The sequence below is a fragment of the Nicrophorus vespilloides genome, unplaced genomic scaffold, assembly GCF_001412225.1.
Source record: "Nicrophorus vespilloides isolate i.1.1-1 unplaced genomic scaffold, Nicve_v1.0, whole genome shotgun sequence".
NCBI lineage: Eukaryota > Metazoa > Arthropoda > Insecta > Coleoptera > Silphidae > Nicrophorus > Nicrophorus vespilloides.
In genome coordinates, this window is record NW_017098979.1 from 31,408 (window position 1) to 49,684 (window position 18,277).

At 34.2% G+C, this 18,277-nt stretch overlaps 2 protein-coding genes across 6 annotated transcripts; both read left to right on the forward strand.

Moving 5' to 3' along the window:
* The first annotated feature begins 32 nt into the window (after positions 1 to 32).
* LOC108563758 (xenotropic and polytropic retrovirus receptor 1) lies at positions 33 to 6,646 on the forward strand. Of its 3 annotated transcripts, none has more exons than XM_017922519.1 (7): positions 33 to 83; positions 3,625 to 4,035; positions 4,092 to 4,353; positions 4,502 to 4,872; positions 4,927 to 5,074; positions 5,406 to 5,600; positions 5,665 to 6,646. In XM_017922519.1, exons 2-7 carry the CDS (start codon positions 3,628 to 3,630, stop codon positions 6,231 to 6,233), a joined length of 1,953 nt encoding a protein of 650 aa, XP_017778008.1. In that variant the 5' UTR covers positions 33 to 83; positions 3,625 to 3,627; the 3' UTR covers positions 6,234 to 6,646. The 3 variants fall into 3 exon arrangements, with proteins under 3 accessions (XP_017778008.1, XP_017778007.1, XP_017778009.1); XM_017922518.1 differs by lacking the exon at positions 33 to 83 and adding an exon at positions 214 to 954 and having other exon boundaries at positions 5,665 to 6,645; XM_017922520.1 differs by lacking the exon at positions 33 to 83 and adding an exon at positions 3,508 to 3,544.
* A 261-nt stretch (positions 6,647 to 6,907) lies between these two features.
* On the forward strand, positions 6,908 to 17,736 carry LOC108563760. 3 transcript variants are annotated; one of them, XM_017922523.1, is made up of 5 exons: positions 9,907 to 10,342; positions 14,577 to 14,603; positions 15,799 to 15,965; positions 16,927 to 17,022; positions 17,100 to 17,736. In XM_017922523.1, the coding sequence occupies exons 1-5, from the start codon at positions 10,066 to 10,068 to the stop codon at positions 17,475 to 17,477; spliced, it is 945 nt and encodes a 314-aa protein (XP_017778012.1). In that variant the 5' UTR covers positions 9,907 to 10,065; the 3' UTR covers positions 17,478 to 17,736. The 3 variants fall into 3 exon arrangements, with proteins under 3 accessions (XP_017778014.1, XP_017778012.1, XP_017778013.1); XM_017922525.1 differs by lacking the exons at positions 9,907 to 10,342; positions 14,577 to 14,603 and adding an exon at positions 6,908 to 7,083; XM_017922524.1 differs by lacking the exon at positions 14,577 to 14,603 and having other exon boundaries at positions 9,911 to 10,342.
* The last annotated feature ends 541 nt before the right edge of the window (positions 17,737 to 18,277 follow it).

Genomic DNA, 18,277 nt, shown 5'->3' on the forward strand with positions numbered 1-18,277 from the left:
ATCCGAATTTATCGAAACTAGTTTAGAATTGCAAAAGAACATAATGATTTCTTTGGATTTGACGAATTCGGCTTATTTAGAAGGTAATTAGAGTAATTTATGAATTTTATTTAATAGTTTACTTTGCGTATATTGAGTTGCCTAAGTTTAGGAAATCTGTCACCTAAATCTGAATGAGGTCTATTTCAATAATTGTTTGCTCTTGTTTTCTGATTTCGTAATTAGGTTGTAAATCGTTGTGCAAACGAAACTTTCGTCTGCAAATATTATTTTTTTCGTCGTTGATTTATTGTGCACAATATAAGAATAGAGAGATGTAAATAATCATGGTAGCAATGGTCATAAATTGTTGGAGCGACGATGGAAGGAAGAAAGGGCCGCGTTCCAAATATTGGTTTAGTCGTGTTTATCGTTGTAGCAAATTGCGCAAATATGTTTGCCTCGGTGGCAAATACTCCCTAAGTCTGTATACTATAATTAGGTGAGCGCATTTGCGCTAATCAATTACTCCTCATGCAGCGCCGAAAGCGATCGCATCCAATTAGTTTCGTGCGATCGTTGTGCGACCGTCTTTATTCGTGCTTATTCATTCAATTATTTGTTTTGCTTTTCGTAGTCAAGTTATATCAGAGCGTGCGACGGGGGGCCAATAGATAAAGGATTTCCCCAGAGCGCGGAGGGACGATGGACGTCGGAGAACCGCTTGTTCTGCGCTCAGTATCGCAAGAGGAACGGAACTGAGCCGTTCTCGTATCATCCGTACATCCAAAAAATTGTTACTACAAGACGAAGAACCCCGGATTGCGTGCGGTTTTTTTGTATGTTGCTGAATGGGACGCGAGTGCTGCTCCCCGTGATCCATCAACTGAACGCTAGTTAATAACAATGAAGTTTGCCGAACATCTATCAGCGCACATCACTCCGGAATGGAGAAAGCAGTACATAAACTACGAGGTATTTTGTTTGTTTATGTGTTCGTTCTGTCCGACGAAAATAGCACTCGTTTCTGCACGACGCTGCAGCGCACCCCATACGCACTTCTTGGTTATGTGTGCTTTGTTGCGTATTTCGAGTAAGAAATGACTGACCATTGATGGCCTTAATCATATGATCGTTGTGGCGGGAAATACGATTTGATCAACAAGTGCATATAAGGTTCAACAAACCCCTACATCGAGGACTTCCTAGAATACAGTCTAAATCAAATAGATCAAATCAAAGTTATATCAATAACTTAAATGCATGCTAAATTTGATATATATATACTAATTCTGTTGCAATATTTTTCCTTTTAATTATATACAAAATACGTTGCGTAATAATGTTATTGATTGGAGTAGTTTCCTCAGAATGTTTCTATTTCAAAGTAATGTTTATAGATTATTTATCAAATTTCGAATAACACATTTTTACATAAACCTAAGTAATTTTGTATTTTGGTGACGTCAGGACATCACAATTTAAAAGAGTAACAAGTATTATGTGAACTACCTAACAACAGTTACTAATATGTTATTTCTCATTTGCGTTTACTTCGTATTATAGAAATAGATTTAATCCGAATTACATTTCTGTTGCATTTTCTACAACTTATATTATTGTATGAAAAACTAAATTAGAAGGATTGCGAAAATATTTAACTTTTACATTTATATAAATATTCATTCAACATATATTTTAAGTAAATATTGATAAAACGCACTGCTAAAAAGAACGATGGACAATTTCGTCGGAATCTTAAAAATTACCTACATTTCTAGTGTTTTTATTTAAGTATTTTTCAATGCCAATTCAGTAAAAATAATTAATTATTTAGCATGGCGGTTTTTAATATTGCAGCACTTGCAACAAAGTCAAACAATTATAGAATTTAGCACTAATTATGAAAACTATGCAAGTTCAAATTTGCATATTCAGCGGTCATTCGTAATTTTGTGAAAATTAACGAAATTATTCGTTAATTTTTAGTAGTTTAATTTTATGTTTTAAATAAAACCAAATTGATAAAGTTAAAATATTTTAATAATTTCTCATATTAAAATAATACGTTTAAGAATTCTATCAAATTAGTATATACATCTTTTATTTCCTCGAGTGAATTCAATTATTCAAATGCACTGAATACCAGATGTATTTCTATTTTGTTTTTCTTTCTTTTTACGCATCTCCACGCCAATCTACATTTCTCAAGGCTTCCAGCACTTAATGAATCCATTATACCCGTGAAAAGTACGCTCGAATTGCTCCCCTAGCAAGTAATCATTTTTGATCAGATTTTGTACGTTCGCTATGTTTTTCTTCATTCCTTCAATGTTTTTTTTTTCTCTCACGGTATGGACATGATGAAGTAATTTAATGCAGTGACGACAGCAGGTGTTCGTTCATGTGATTTTATCTGTGTTTGGCAAAGGCTTGGGTGTTAATGGGATTAACGATTAACTCTTGCCTCTCTAATGGGAATAATGCGAGGGGACATTTTATTTATTTTTTATATTGTCTGTTTCTGCCAGATTCCTGTGAAATTTGTAAATGATGATAATGATGATGAGAAAAGAGAAAGAAGAAACAAATAAATAGAGTAAATTTCATGACGTCTGCGGTCTAGAATAAATAGGTACGAATAATAGAAAAAATGTATTATGAAGTTGGCAGATACGCTTCACTCTGCGCAAACAAAGTATGCTTTTCTATATCGGTATTTCTAGTATATAATGTTAGAAGTGCGCGAAATTAAATACAGTGGAACCTCGCTTAACGAGCACCTCACATAACGAGTATGAATTGTAAGAAAAAAGACTTGCTTAACGAGCGATGATGAGAAGAGAAGTCCCGGATTGCGCGCCTGCTACATCATTTTTAAAACATATTGTACACATATTATGTGTATGTTTTGAATATGTTACACTATACGAGTAAAATTCCGAAAATTTTGGTACAGATTAAACTCGTTAAGCGAGGTTCCACTGTAAGTACATTGAGATGCATACATACGCAATTTATATATTTATATGTTATAGAGAAATTTTGAAATTTATTTCTAGAGATTTTTGGCAAATATATTTAGTAAGTATAGTAGTTTTCGATTAAATATTTTGATAGTTTTTATTTATTAATTGAATATTTGCTAGCAAAAGTGATCATTTACATTAACACACTTGTTTAAATGAGGTATCAGAACATGTGTGACTCTGTTAATAATATGTTAAATTTTATAGCTTGCCAGTATATTCAGCAATTTAGTATGTGCAAATTGATTAGTAAATGTAAACATTCACTATATTGACATATTTATAGTGATATATACTTAAAACATTTGAAAATAGTATAACTGATATAATAAAAGTTTGTATTATTATTAAAGTGAAAATTCAAAGGTTTTGACATGGAAAACCTAACTTAACGTATTTTTTTATTTTTGTTTCTTTTTTGAGAAGACAGGAATCCTTGCATTAGTAGTGGTACTGCGGGATTCCTACCCACTAAAAGCTCTCCACTTCTTCCACGTAGAGCAAAAGGGCAAATGCTGTCTTGATCCCGATGTTTAGTACGCATAGGGACCGCGAAAGCGGTTCTTTTGGTTGTTCTGTGAAATATAAATTATATTTTATTTTTTTCATTCTGCAGGAGATGAAGGCGATGCTGTATGTGGCCGTGGAGGAGGCGCCATGCTCGGAGAGCGTAGACCCGGAAATTTTGAACCGTCATTATCATAGCTTTGATGAGCACTTCTTCCACTACTGCGACAAGGAGCTGAAGAAGATCAACACGTTCTACGCTGAGAAATTGGCCGAAGCCACACGTAAATTCGCCACACTCAACACCGAGCTGAAGACGTCCTTGGCGGAGGCCAGACATCGGCCGAAGTCGCACCACAACAGCGACCAACCCGTCACCAAGAAACCGGCAATTCCGCCGAGGAAGATCCAAGAGTTCAAGACGGCCTTCAGCGAGTTCTACCTCAGCCTCATTCTCCTCCAGAATTACCAGTCGCTCAATCACACCGGCTTCAGGAAGATCCTCAAGAAACATGACAAGGTGTTACTTGTTTGCATATCGTTTGACGTTGTCTTTAATCGCATCTACTATTTTAGTTATTTTCAGTCGACATGGGTGCCAAATGGCATGCCGAGTGCGTCGAAATCTCTCATTTTTACACGAACAAAGACATAGATAAATTGATCACCCACACCGAGAACACCTTTATTAGTTCGTTGGAGTCAGGGGATAGGCAAAAGGCCATGAAGAGGCTGAGGGTGCCTCCGTTGGGAGAGCAAAGATCTCCGTGGACCACGTTCAAAGTTGGACTGTTTTCGGGATCCTTCATCGTGCTCCTTATAGCAGTCGTACTTTCAGGTAATTATACAATTAGAACATTATAATCTTATTGAGTAAATTTACACAAAATATACACAATTTTCTAATCACCAAAACGAGTTGTTTTTGCTTAATTACTTAATTATTATGTCTGAATAATAATAATAATTTCTGTTTTTTCTTTTAGCGATTTTCCATGAGGGTACGAGCGAGAATTTAAAGATAGCTTTCCGCCTTTATCGTGGTCCACTTCTGATCATCGAATTCCTCTTCCTCATGGGCGTGAACGTGTACGGTTGGAGGTCGAGCGGCGTGAACCACGTACTCATCTTCGAGCTTGATCCGAGAAATCACCTCTCCGAGCAAGACCTGATGGAATTGGCGGCAATTTTTGGCGTCGTCTGGACGCTGAGCATACTGAGCTTCCTATACAGCTCTTCTCTCAGCATCCCGCCGTACGTGAATCCGCTCAGCTTGACGGTGATCATGCTCTTGTTCTTAGTCAATCCACTGAAAGTGTTCAGATACGACGCGCGTTACTGGTTCCTCAAGATATGCGTAAGTTAATATCAGGCGTTAGGTGCTAACATTAGTATTACATAGATTTATTAGGTCCGCATGATCGGAGCACCATTCTTCCACGTCAATTTCGCCGATTTCTGGCTGGCCGATCAATTGAATAGTTTGGTCGCAGCATTGCTAGATTTCCAATTCCTGCTCTGCTTCTACTTCAGCAACGGCAACTGGTTGGAGGCTGGAGGTACGTGACAACATTTTTTTTATCTATGCAAAATATAGAAATAATATCATTCTCAATTTGTTACGATAATGTTGTTATATAATTATATTCTTCTATTATTATCTGAAACTTTCTATTGTTCATATATTACTTTAGGATTTTATTGTGGATTTTTAGCTGCAAATTATAGTTAATTTTAAATACTCTTAAATTTAGAAACTCAAGTATTATTATTTTATATTCTTGTATATTATTTGTTGAGAATCTTCGTCGTGTTGTCTATTCTATTAATGGTATTTGTGTGCAAGATAGTGGACCGTAATGTATTGATTCGTGTGCTCTGTTTGTGCAGATTTAGGGCAGTGCCAGGAGAAGAATTTCATAATAAGACCGATAGTGAACTGCATTCCGGCTTGGATCCGTTTCGCGCAGTGCTTGCGCCGTTACAGGGACAGTAAAGAGGCGTTTCCGCATTTGGTGAACGCGGGCAAATATTCAAGCACATTTTTCTCCGTAATTTTCGCCACGTTGCGGGCATTTTATAACGGTCAGTCATTTTTCCGTATTTATAAAATGGATGAATTTGATGATTTTGTTGTTATGTGTTGCAGATCAGTACGAAGACCCGATGGACAATCCGTTCCTTTACCTTTGGATAGCAGCGAGCTTTATAAGTTCCTGTTACGCGTACACGTGGGACATCAAGATGGATTGGGGCCTATTCGATAAATCGGCAGGAGAGAATAGGTTCCTCAGAGAGGAGATCGTGTATTCGTCAACTTTCTTCTACTATTTTGCCATCATGATCGATTTGGTGCTGAGATTCGCGTGGGGATTGAGCTTCTATTTAACCGAGAACAAGTTCGTGAGCGGAGATTTAATGACTTCCATACTGGCGCCTCTCGAAGTCTTCCGTCGTTTCGTGTGGAACTTCTTCCGTTTGGAGAACGAGCATCTGAATAACTGCGGTAAATTCAGAGCTGTTCGCGATATTTCCGTGGCGCCGATAGACCAGTGCGATCAGACGCAGATCATACGGATGATGGACGAGGAGGATGGAGTGCTGAATAGGAAAAAGCACAAGTCTGGAAAGAAGGCCAAGGACGAGATGAAGTTGCTGCTGCAGGAGGAGATTATCAGCAATCTCGATTCGAGTAGCCCCACCTCGACCATACACTAACTGCAAACAGTATTTTAATTGAACAATTAACGTGCTAACCCTTAAATAATACTTAATCTACCCGAATTCATTCCCTTTTTATAAATATACATAAATATATACCATTTTAAGCCAATTTATATGATATACAAAGAAACGATTTATTACTACTATTTACTTATATAGATATACATACATACATTATTATACAACTATTTAATTAACTTGAAAGGTGCCTTATTGATTGCCCGAAGCAGTTTCTTTTCTTACGTTTACAATATTCGTACTTAAGAAAGATGTTTTCTTTTTTTTAAATAAACTTAATGTGTAATTTGCTGTGATTAGATTTTCGTATTTATCGAGTTTCGCAAAAAGAAAAGACTATACGACTGTGAGAAGAAGGATAAAACAAATAAATGAAAAACGTAATAAACCATTCGTTTTTATGATGACCACTGAATCACCCACCCCAATCCAGATGACCGACAGAAATACAAGGATTCGTCTGTTCAAGCATCCGATCTATATATATACACTTGTGCGTGTGTGCGTATTATCCTCTGAACATTCACTTACATCCGTGTTCACAAGTGGTCCGCTAATTTCGTTTCGGCCGAAGAGAAGCAGAGCTAAAAATACGGAACGCGCCGTTTCGGTTTTGTTCATCTCGGCCATTCTGTTTCGGTTTCGCTTTAGTTGACTTTAATTGATCCGGAATTAAAGGTGCGAGCTTGGTTGGGCATGGCAAGGGACGCCGCAATCATCGCCAATTGCTGCGCAACAAATCAACATGGAAGAAACGGGAAGAAGAAGCAACGATCGGATGCAGCTAATTACTTGCACATCGACTACTTCTACCAGTTCTACAGAGGTTCGTTTTACATAGAAATCGATAGAATTAACAAGAAGCGCCGGGGAAAAGGGAGAAAGAAAGAATTCTGGTCTAGCCAGACTTCCAAGAACGTCTGTTAGGGATGTCTGGAGACGCGCCAAACGGAAAGTTTGTTTATGTCTCTTACCATCTCTTATCTAATGGGAAATTTCTATTTTATTCATTCACTGTATATACATATTTTATTACTTGAACACATTCAATACTTGTCAAGTAATGTGTAAAGTTACCAAGCCTTTAATTTAAATTATATTACATAATATTAAGTGGTCGTAACAATGTTTACAAAAATTAAAAAAAAAATAAAACGAAACAAATAATCCTATACTTCACAAACACTTGACAAGTATAGAATAGTGTAAATATTATGTGTGTCTCCATGACAACTGTGGTATTTTCACAAATCACTGTCACTTAGAAGATTTGTATTATTGAAAAACCAATAAAATATCTTTTATTACTTGTAATAAATCTTCATTAGATGTTGTAAAATCACTTAAAGTATATATATTTCTATATAAAGTGATATATAACAAGTGAAGAAAATCAAATAAATAATTATAATATATTATGATATCAGAATGCAATTGGATTGTTCGACATATTTGAAGATATTCGAAATGGGTTAATTTTTCCAACAGGTAGCGAAGAAGAACCGTCTGTAAGAAAAAAAGGTTCTTTCCGAAAGTTTATCATGTGCGCAGAGCGTATTTAAGCGCGCCGAGCAGAATGACCTTCTTAAAGCCTTTAACAACGGGATTATCCAAGCGTGCGTTGAAATTTCCTCGTGCGTTGTTATTGTTGGTTTTTTTATTCATTCGCTTCTTCGTTTATGTTAGTTTTATTTTTTCCTCCTCCTCCTCTTTTTACCTGTGCGAGTTCCCACAAGCAAACTTTCGCTATCCGCAATAATGAATCATCATCGCTTTGTGTATAAACTACGTATAAATATTTCTTGCCTTTATTTCGCAGCATCGCGTTAGGTTTATCGTTTCGCTGTTTGTGTAACAATAACAACATCAAAGTATTTACATAACATTTCTTCGTTGCGAACGAACGGATTGTTTTTATATTTGACGTCGTGGGAAATGATTGAATATCAACGTTTTGTTTAATTGTTGTTTGTTTTTCGATTGCAATTTTTAAATAATTAGGATGCTCGATGCGCAAACTTTTGAGTATTAACGGCGTGTAGCGAAATGAACATTCATTTGAGGCAACGTGCATGTAATTATATGGAAATAATATGCACACACATGTACATACCAACTTATGTACTTGCTTATGTATCGAATGCGCACTTTCAAGGTAACAGTTTTGACCACTAAAATTAATTGCAGAAAGATTAAGAAAATTATTAATATCGAAATGCAGCAAAACTGTTTTATGATGCCATCATTTAATTCGATTATGTTTTTGTAAATAAACATCATATTTTGACATCCAATACAAAATAAAACAAAAGAAAGATTAATAACAATTCAAAACTGTGACACTTAAATTGTCATATTTTGACACAAATTACATAATGATTCATGTAATTTATGTGTCAGAAAGCAATGAATGTTATAAATATATAATCTATAAAATTGTTAATAATAAAGATGATGCAGTTGATGGTAACATCTTGTCGATTAAAATAATTGCACCGTAAAAAAGTAATGCTTCGTTGGAGAATGGTTTCGCACTAAAATAATAAATTTACGATTCCGAGAACTGTTGCTAAGTAATTTTAATACGTCGGTCGACGTGCGAATCGTTTTATTCGCAGGTTAACGTTGCTGTTTATATAAAATTTCATTGGAGCAATCTCCGGTCGCACATTATATGCACAACAACAATAACAATAATAAAACTGGGTTTATTTGACCAAAGCCAAGACCCATAAATGTGCAATCGTTTACGAAACGGTCCATCAAGTGTTTCAAATTAACTTCAAGTTAAATACTAATCATCACTGTAAATCTAGTTTAAATATACAATACTAAATGTATATAAAATATTTGTAATTTGCAAGTATTGACTGTTAATATGTTATTACACAAAGTATTTTTTCCTAGTAAAAAACATTGTTAAATGTCAATACTGAAAACCACAGATTAAGTCCATGTTGAAAATTTATTAAAACTGAAATACAGTGGAACCTCGCTTAACGATTATACAAATGGAAGATTTTGGAAAACTTTTAGTGAAATAGTAATTCAATGCAGCTGGTGTTTTATCAATGAATGTCCAGAGAAGTGTAGGACACTGTAGATCCTTGTGGAACTTCAGATTTTGCATCCAGAAATATTTGATTTACGACTGTTTATAAAAACATACAGTAAGGTTCTATGTCATAAGTATAATCTATAAAGGTGCATTGTGTTGATAAAAAAAAGTGTAGCCGATTGAAAGGAACGTCCCGGTATTATAATAATGTCTATGGAACCGGTCTAAACGTGTTGTAGGAAAGGTAATTGTGTCTGTGCGGCCGACGTTGGAGCAGAAGAAGAACAAGAAGAATGAGAAATCGATGGGGGCCCAGGTGCTGTTGCCTGTATCCAGCGACGTCCAGGGTTTCGGTTTGCCTGTTGCTACAGCAACAAACAGCTAGTGGTCATGACAATGAAATGGGTGGATTGAAAAGAAGGAGTAGAAGAAGGAACGCAAACACGGCAAATACCTGAACATCAACAAGTACAACAGCATCAAGAAATATAAGAGGAGGAGGTGGTAGAAGAAGAGGTGGTAGTCTGCAGCAGTGCGTTTGGTGAGGAGAAAAGCAACAAAGAGTGTTGGTGGTGGGGCAGGTACCACGCACCACGAACTTTTCAAAAGTCGAGTCAGTTGCGTGTGTCGTGCCTCTGGCAGCTGCTGTTGCGTTTTAGTCTTTGAATCGGGGGAATTCCGCGCGAAATAAGCGAGAAGAAGTGTTGGTGTATTAGGGTGCTGTGTGATCGAAAAACAATTACTACTACGATGACGACTAGACCGGATAGTTACTATGACAACTGTGGTAATCAGCAGGAGGTTGTCAACAACAACGCGTTGTACGGCACCTACGAGAACGACAAGTACGACCACCTGAGGAACGAACTCCTGGGGTACGCGAGAGCGAAGAGTCCCACGCAGACCATCGCCCTCCTCACCACCGTTCCGCAGAACATCGCGGCGAAGAGCATCGCCGGTAGACACGCGCCCACCAGGAATAGCCTTCGACACAGCAGGATTGTTGTCATGCATAAAACGGGCGCAGGTAGCTAAATAAACGAACGAACGAACGATGATCATCATGATGATGACTAACAGACTGAATCAACCTTCATGCATCCATCCATCACCGACCGTCGCGAAAGCAGATAATTGAACCGGACGCGCAATCAATGCCACGGAAAATCCTATTCACAAACGCAAAACAAAACAAAAATAATAAAAGGAAACAATTCCAAAGTGCAACAATTACTACAATTGCACAAGGTATCGTCGACATCTGGTCGTCGGACGGATTCCCAAGAAAATCTCTTTGTACTCTCCCTCCGCATTGTCAATTTCTGTTCCATTATCATCGTAATCAACATAATTTTTACCTACAAATGAATTCAAACTTCCGGTTCGCAACATGCGAACGACATACACGGAAACAAATGAAAGCTGACTTAGTTTTTAATGACCCATTTTTGTTTTGTTTCACATTTATGTATTAAATGAATATATTTGTATGTCCGTATTTCCAAATGACGCGAATTGCACGCTGCACTTCCGGTTGTTTTCAATGATGAACGACGATGAACTAGGAAACAAATGAAACGCGGTCGAATCGTTTTTGTTTTGTTTTCGTCCCACTTCGGACATTCTTGAAACCGGGAGGATAAAATGTTTTTGTTTTATCGTCGTTACCAGGGAACGTGTCTAAGTGAAAACTCTAATTAATATTCATTTACCTGTGCTACTATGTGTGGGCCCCCTATCTGTGGTCATTAGCATATGTCCATGAATTTGAACTATCTAACGAAAATATCTATACTATACGAACGTAAATGCACCATAATTTATTATCAATATGAACCTGAAGCATTCGTACTTATTCTACATTCAACAATAATAATCATTGTTGTTTAAGCAAAATTGTTTCTATATATACGCAATTTACATAAATATATTTCAATGCAAACTCTTTAATGTTTAGTCTAACTAGATAACTAATTGATCTTCTAGTCTTAGATAAATAAGGCAATAATCACAATACAATTATCTTCCATTTATGAAGAGTTAAGACATCTATTTTGATCTGTAAACGTTTCATAATGTATTTAATTTCTTTGTTTGAATGGTAAACTTACATTTGAACATTCAAACTATAATATTTATACCATGTAAACGTAAATGCTTTCTTTATATAATTAGTAATTACTAATTTGTTTGTCTAAGAACTTGAATCAAATGACTTATTCCATTCTTTCATTCATTTACTATTTATAGAAGCAAAATTCGATATGCATATGTTTATTATTATGAACAAAATCGCATCGTGTCAACCTCACTCGTTTATTTACTTATCGTATTTATATAAAATTAACAATAATTGGCAGTTTTAGTTGACTTTATTATTATTTGACATTTGTAATCGCGACAGAGTTAAGTATTCTAGATAAATCAGTCTTTAATCTTTGCGTAAACGTTCAGTTGAGATTATTGCAGAAACTTTAGTCATATCAGCAAAAGTTGTGACGCCTTAAAATATTTACTTATTGCTTCTTCAGTTTTGATAAGTTTCAACAAATAAATGTAATAAGCAAATGTATTATATTTTTTAGTTAAACTAAAAATTAACATTTTTTATACATAATACATAAATGTCATAAAAGTAACGTTACTATTTTGTAATAAGTCGATAAGCTGAATGAAAATCAATCTACGTAAAAGCTATAAGAAAATGGTAATATTCGAAGAAGAAATTTGATTATTCAACTGTAAAAACGCTTCTTTTACAGTTTTGAATAATGCAGATTTATTTTGAAACGTGATGACGTGAATACTCTTTCCGTCGCCCCGATTTAACGACTCCAGATGTTTTTTTGTTTGGGGTGTTTTTTTTTTGAAAAGATGTAAAATAAGCAATGTTCAGTCACTGAACTGACAATAATCATAAAGATATTGAAAGTAATAACACAAGAAATGTGCAGAAAATATTGTTGAAGATGTGCACAGAAAGTTTAGGTAAATTAGTTAGTATTACATTACATAAATACTCCGTAAAAATGTCTTTTTTTAAAGTTTGTTATTAAAAATTTTGTCAAATTACACTACTAAAGTTGGAAGAGAAATTTTGCAAACACTGTAAAATATAATTATTATTGTAAGAATGAATAATGTGAATTGGATGGAAATAATTGAATAGTTCAAAGTGTTCATACTTTAATGGATACTTTCGAGGTGCGATTCGAAGAAGATTGAGAGAAAACCGATAGAGTTCTTGTAAAAATAAACGGTGCAAGTAAAATGCGATTTTGGAATGAATTTCGCATGAATAATTGCTAATTACAGAGACGTAAATCAACTGCTCAAACGGTTGTTTCGAACCGAGGAAGAAGATTTTATTATTTATGGGTTGACTCTGCCAAAATCCATCTATCATCCAGTGTTTATATATCGTTTAAACACTTTTTTTTTAAAGAAAGAAATTAAAAGCACGATGTGTAAACAGAAAGTATAGGATTTCAAGATATGGATCTCTCGAGGAGGACCTCTCCTTTTGCAGCGATGATAAAGAAGCATGCCTTCACGTCCGCCTCTTCTATTTGTAAACAATGCGTTTGAAGATAAAATGCGAAAAAGATGATAATCGTCTCTTCCTCTCGAAATTTCTGTTTGCTGACTGTTCCGAAGATTGTTTGCTGCAAAAGCAATCACAGTTCGAAACGTTACATACAAATTTTGAGAAACACAAACACACTTCTCGACATGCTAGAAAGAGAGATATTAAGAGTAAAGAAAACGAAAGTGAGAGTGAGAGAAAATTAGAAACTATCACCTTGAACACGTAATTATAATATTTTAATAACGAAATTAATAAATTTATGGGCCTTGGCATTATTGCAATTGAAAGGAGAATTGAAATTAAATAATAAAAAAAAAACTAGATTTTTCTGGTCTCGGTAATTATCAATGAAACGCAAATGTAGCGTATGATCCGCGTGTGTCTGTAATTGCGAAATTATAGTAAACTAAGTTGCGAAAAAAAGCACATTTCATGCGGCGACAATCATTTCTGTGCAATGAGCAAAAAAAAAAACAGAACTGTTACGAAATTGCTTTGTTACATTCACACAAAGATTTCATTTCAATTTTTGTATTAACTAACTAATTTTTTTTACACATATATTTTTGTGTGAGAACATGCAATTAATCTATTTTGTAGATCGTTTTGTTTGATTAAAATTAAGCAAATCCAATAAGATTTTTGGATAATTAAATAAAGTAATTTGCGTAATTTATAATTTAAAATAAGATTACGCAAAACGTGATTTTAATTGATATTTTCGATGTTAGCGATTTCGTTAAGTGGCTATTTCCTTTAATCAGGATTTTATTCAATGCACGAAAGAGGCAGGAAGATGCATTAATTTTATTCCCTATAGTCTTAACTTTTATCTGCATATTCAATATCGTTTGTGGTATCCGCAGTTCTTGAGAATTTCGTTAAAAACATTACTTTTTTTACGAGTTTGCAATTTAAAAAATCAATATCAAGTTTAACAAGAAATGAAGAAGAAATTCTAATATGATTTTATACTAGTTTTATTTCGAATAGTTTTAGCTTTATACTATTGAATATAGATTGTAGCATCTGTAGTGTCATTAAGATATGACACTTTTTTGACGTTTGGAATTAAAATAATTGAATTCTAAACGTCAAAAAAGTGTCAATTTTGTAAGCGGTTTAGCAAAAAAAATTAAAAGAGATACAAGTATAATATTCTTTATACTTTTTGAAAAATATGATAAAATGTATTCATGACAAATTCTACAAGAACTTTTGTATTTGTGGTTAACCAGAAAATAACACTAAATCTAAGTTCACTGTAGAATTTCATCAGTGTTTTACAATAATTCTACAAGAGATTGAAGTATAAGCGTATAACTGTTATTTTCTTTATAGTTTCTACTTCACTTTGCATCTACTACATTGATTGTGGCATTAACAGTTATCGAGAAATGAGTTTATATCTGAAATCACTTGTTTTTAAACCCTAAGCATTTTATATGTAGACAAATCTACAAGAGTCTTAAGTGCATACTAATTTTAATTCTCTACAGGTTAAACTTTGATTTGCATATTTAAGAAGTAGTGTTCATTCAATATAACGAAATACAATTACCGTTAACACGAAACCCGAAATGTGTTACATAAATTAGAAAAACATCGATTTTTTTTTTAAATACTCAAACGTATATTTAATATGCATATTAAATTACCTTCTTTTTTTCAGAAATTCCGTTCCAAGGGCAACGATTATGTGAGCGCCTTAGAATTCTTAATAAGCAAAAAAAAATAAATAAATAAATAACCTGTAAATACAGGTTTAGTTAATAGAGACGGACACTTTTAATATGCGTTATATAATACATATTGGACAGTCCGCTTAACTAATTAAAATATTTTTAGTTTCAGATTTTTCTAAACAAAAATGATCACTTGATATGAAAATTATATTAAACAGATGTCTGCTTTCATTTCCTTTTATCTAGTGAATAAATCACGAGTTTACGTTAATTTTTTGTGTAATTAATTAATTGTTTACTGGTAACTCTTGTCTCACATATTCAAGTCACTGGAACTTAATTTGACTTTTTGGAAAAGTAAATAGTTTTTTTTTTGGTTTTACATGCCAAATATAAACAAAATGTATCTATTCCATAGTTGGCTCAGGATAATTAAGTTGTTTTGTAACCATAGCAACTCTATAAATTTGAGACAGTTTGAGCGGTGTCGGTGGTTTAATCGCGTCGAAAGAATTCGGATTAAGAGCGGGGTCAGACTATCAAGGTGGAATTTAATCGAGCGATTCGGTTTCCTTTTAATACCTCCTTGCCATTCGATCGAGTGGAAACTTCGAACTCGAGAGTCGGAGACATTCGTTGTTGGACGTCAGATGAATTTGCGTTCATCATAATTATGATGAACCGATCGACGAGATCTCTAATGTCTTCCTGGAACAAAATCATCGTTAGTCGACGAGCGAATCGACTAATTGCCAGGACAAAGTGCGCGCAGAGTGCAATTATTAAATCAACGTAAATTGATCGATTTCTGCTATAAGTAGCGAGGATGGTATCATCGAAAAGTAGGTGTACATTCGACACGAAAACGCTGATTGAAATAAAGCGAACGTGCTTAGATTTCCCAATTTCAATTCCCGTTTCGACAGGAAATAAAGTAATGCTATTTTCAATTGTTACCCGTTGCTTTGGAAACGGGTCGCGGACACATGGATCATGTTTGTTTTGTTCTTTTCCCTCCCGATCCGAGGAAAACAGCATCATTGTATTTACACAATCGCTCAGCCAGCTGCCGCTGCTGCTGTTGTCGTTTTCTTTTCCTGCTTGGAAATCACATTTTCTCGGTGAAATTAGCCGCGCTTCCACTGTTATTATTGCGTAACTATAGTTTCCCGGGAGATACTTATTATTTGTTCTTTTGTTTTGCTCCAGTGCCCACTAAGCATCAGCCGCCGGTGATGAGGTTCCATAAACTGGCCAAAGGCCTGATCGGTCTGCAGAACCTGATAGGATTGGCCATCTGCTTCATCTCCTTCTGGCTTTTCCTCTGGACGCCGAACATCAAAGTCAGGGATAATCCGTTTTGGAGTGGCATTCCGGTAAGCTTTTTCAATTAACTTCATGCTTTGCTGTGTACTTTTTTTTTGTTTTTAATGTTTTGTTATTTGTCATGAATCATCGGATATAGACGTTCATAGAATTTTAATGAATTAAATAAATAGTGCTATGCACGATTCGTATTTTGATTACAAACGAATTACAATTATTTTTGTTGTAATTCGAGTTACATTCGAACTTAAATATCACAAACTTTATTTAAATAGCAACAATAATTTTCTACCATATTTAATTAATTAAATCAGCAGAAGTGAAAAATAAATAAATGACGAATATAAATAAATGAGTAAATATTATCGTTTAATTCAAATTTTAATTTTATAAATGTAATTATTTATTAAATTATCATTAACTATAATTATATATTCATTAATGAAACACGTTTATAATTAATTATAACGAATATTTTTATTCGACTTTCGATGACGTTCGAAAACATAAGATACAAATCATGTTTAAAAAAAAACTTAAAAATATAATATTACAAATTGCTGACTGTCTATGGAATTTCCTTAAACGAAAATAAAAATGAAAAGTTGTTTTTAAGTCGTTTAAAGAAATTCCATAATAACTTCTCTTAAATTGTATTTAGCATTTTTTTAAAACCTTTGATCTGTACTAAGGTTTTCCTACAAAATGATAAATGAATATAATTTTTAATAAGTAACACCTACTAAATATTATATTTACTTTTGTGTAGATTTATAGAGGAAATATAAATACTTCAATAAGAATATTTCTGTTATTGGATAGCCTTCTCATCATTTAAACTTGTTTGCATTTAATTGCTTCCAACAATTTACCTTTCATCTGTAGCGATTTTATTTTTAACTTGTTTTCGGAAAGTACGTATAATTAATTGATTTTATTTTTGATTATTTTTTAAATATATTTTGGAGTTTGTATTTGTAATGTAGATTGTATGAAATTGTTTATTTTCAGCTGCTGCTGGCGAGTGCGACCGCAACTGTTCTGCTTTGTTGCTGTCGAAAGGAATATCCAGGTATGAAGAACGGATCATCAGTGTACTCTTTAAAGGTACGTTGTATCGTCATTGTCTTTTAAACGTTCAAGTTGAGTTATCATTGATTGCATGTGTGTATTTGTTGTTGCAGGTTGTGAGTATATCATTAAGTACAATAGCTGGAACGGCGTGCATGATTTCATCTGCATTCGCCATCATCCACATCGTCAGCTTATCGAGAATGGATTGCGTGCCGATGCTCGAACAGAACGAGTCGTGCCTGTGCCACGTGGCAAACGGAACCTCACCGATTCCCTTCGTCTCCCGAACTTACCATTACCTCGACCTCCTGTGCAACGAGCTGAACAGCTTCTTCGTGCTGCTGCTGATCTTCTCTTGCGCCGCGAATTTCATCGGATCCGTTCTCTCCCTCTGGTACGTCTACCTCCACTGGGCAAGCAGATACACCTACACCTACTCCAAAGTGCACACGGACTCTCTCAATCCCACGGTCATCTCCAACACGTAACCTCTAATTCGTCCTCATTTCCCTCTTCCTCCTTCAAATCATCTCCGATCAATCTCTCTGTTTCTCTCCCTACCCCGACTTAAGTAATACCAAAGTATATATGTGTATATTTAGACGTAGCGAACGCACAGTATTGTTGACTTCTTGTTAATCTCGAGAGATGAAAAGAAATATTAATGGAATTTACTCCGTATGTGATTTAATGTTTAGACGTTTTAGCCAGGGACTGACTAATAAAAACATTTTTTTTATATTACAATCCTTTGTTTACTGTACACCTAAACCCACTAAATCCAATTATTTAGAAATTTATGTATAGATAATCAAATGAATTATGCATTTCATTAATAATGAGTGTTAAACTAAGTGTCATAACATTGTTTGTGTATAAAAAGACAAAGAAACTACTATTATCTAAGCTTCTGAATCATATCTTGTTAAAATAATGCAACAACAATAAAACCTATGAATCAATCAAATGAATAAAAGTTGAAGAATATTATTCAATAATATAATGTATATTTTTACATACTTAACTTTTTGTATGGAGAAAATTAACGAATTAATTTAAAGATGGGTTTCAAAATTAAATCTTCTGCAAGAGATAATTTTAATATATTTTATCAATTATCAATGTAATAATTATATGTTCTATATTCTAATATAATACATAAAAGCATTAGAAAATATAAAATATTAATATGCGAGAAAAACAAATTTGCTAAATTGTTAAAGTAGATATAATACAACGCAATATAAATTTTATATATATAGTACAAATATTTTACAAATTTACTAAA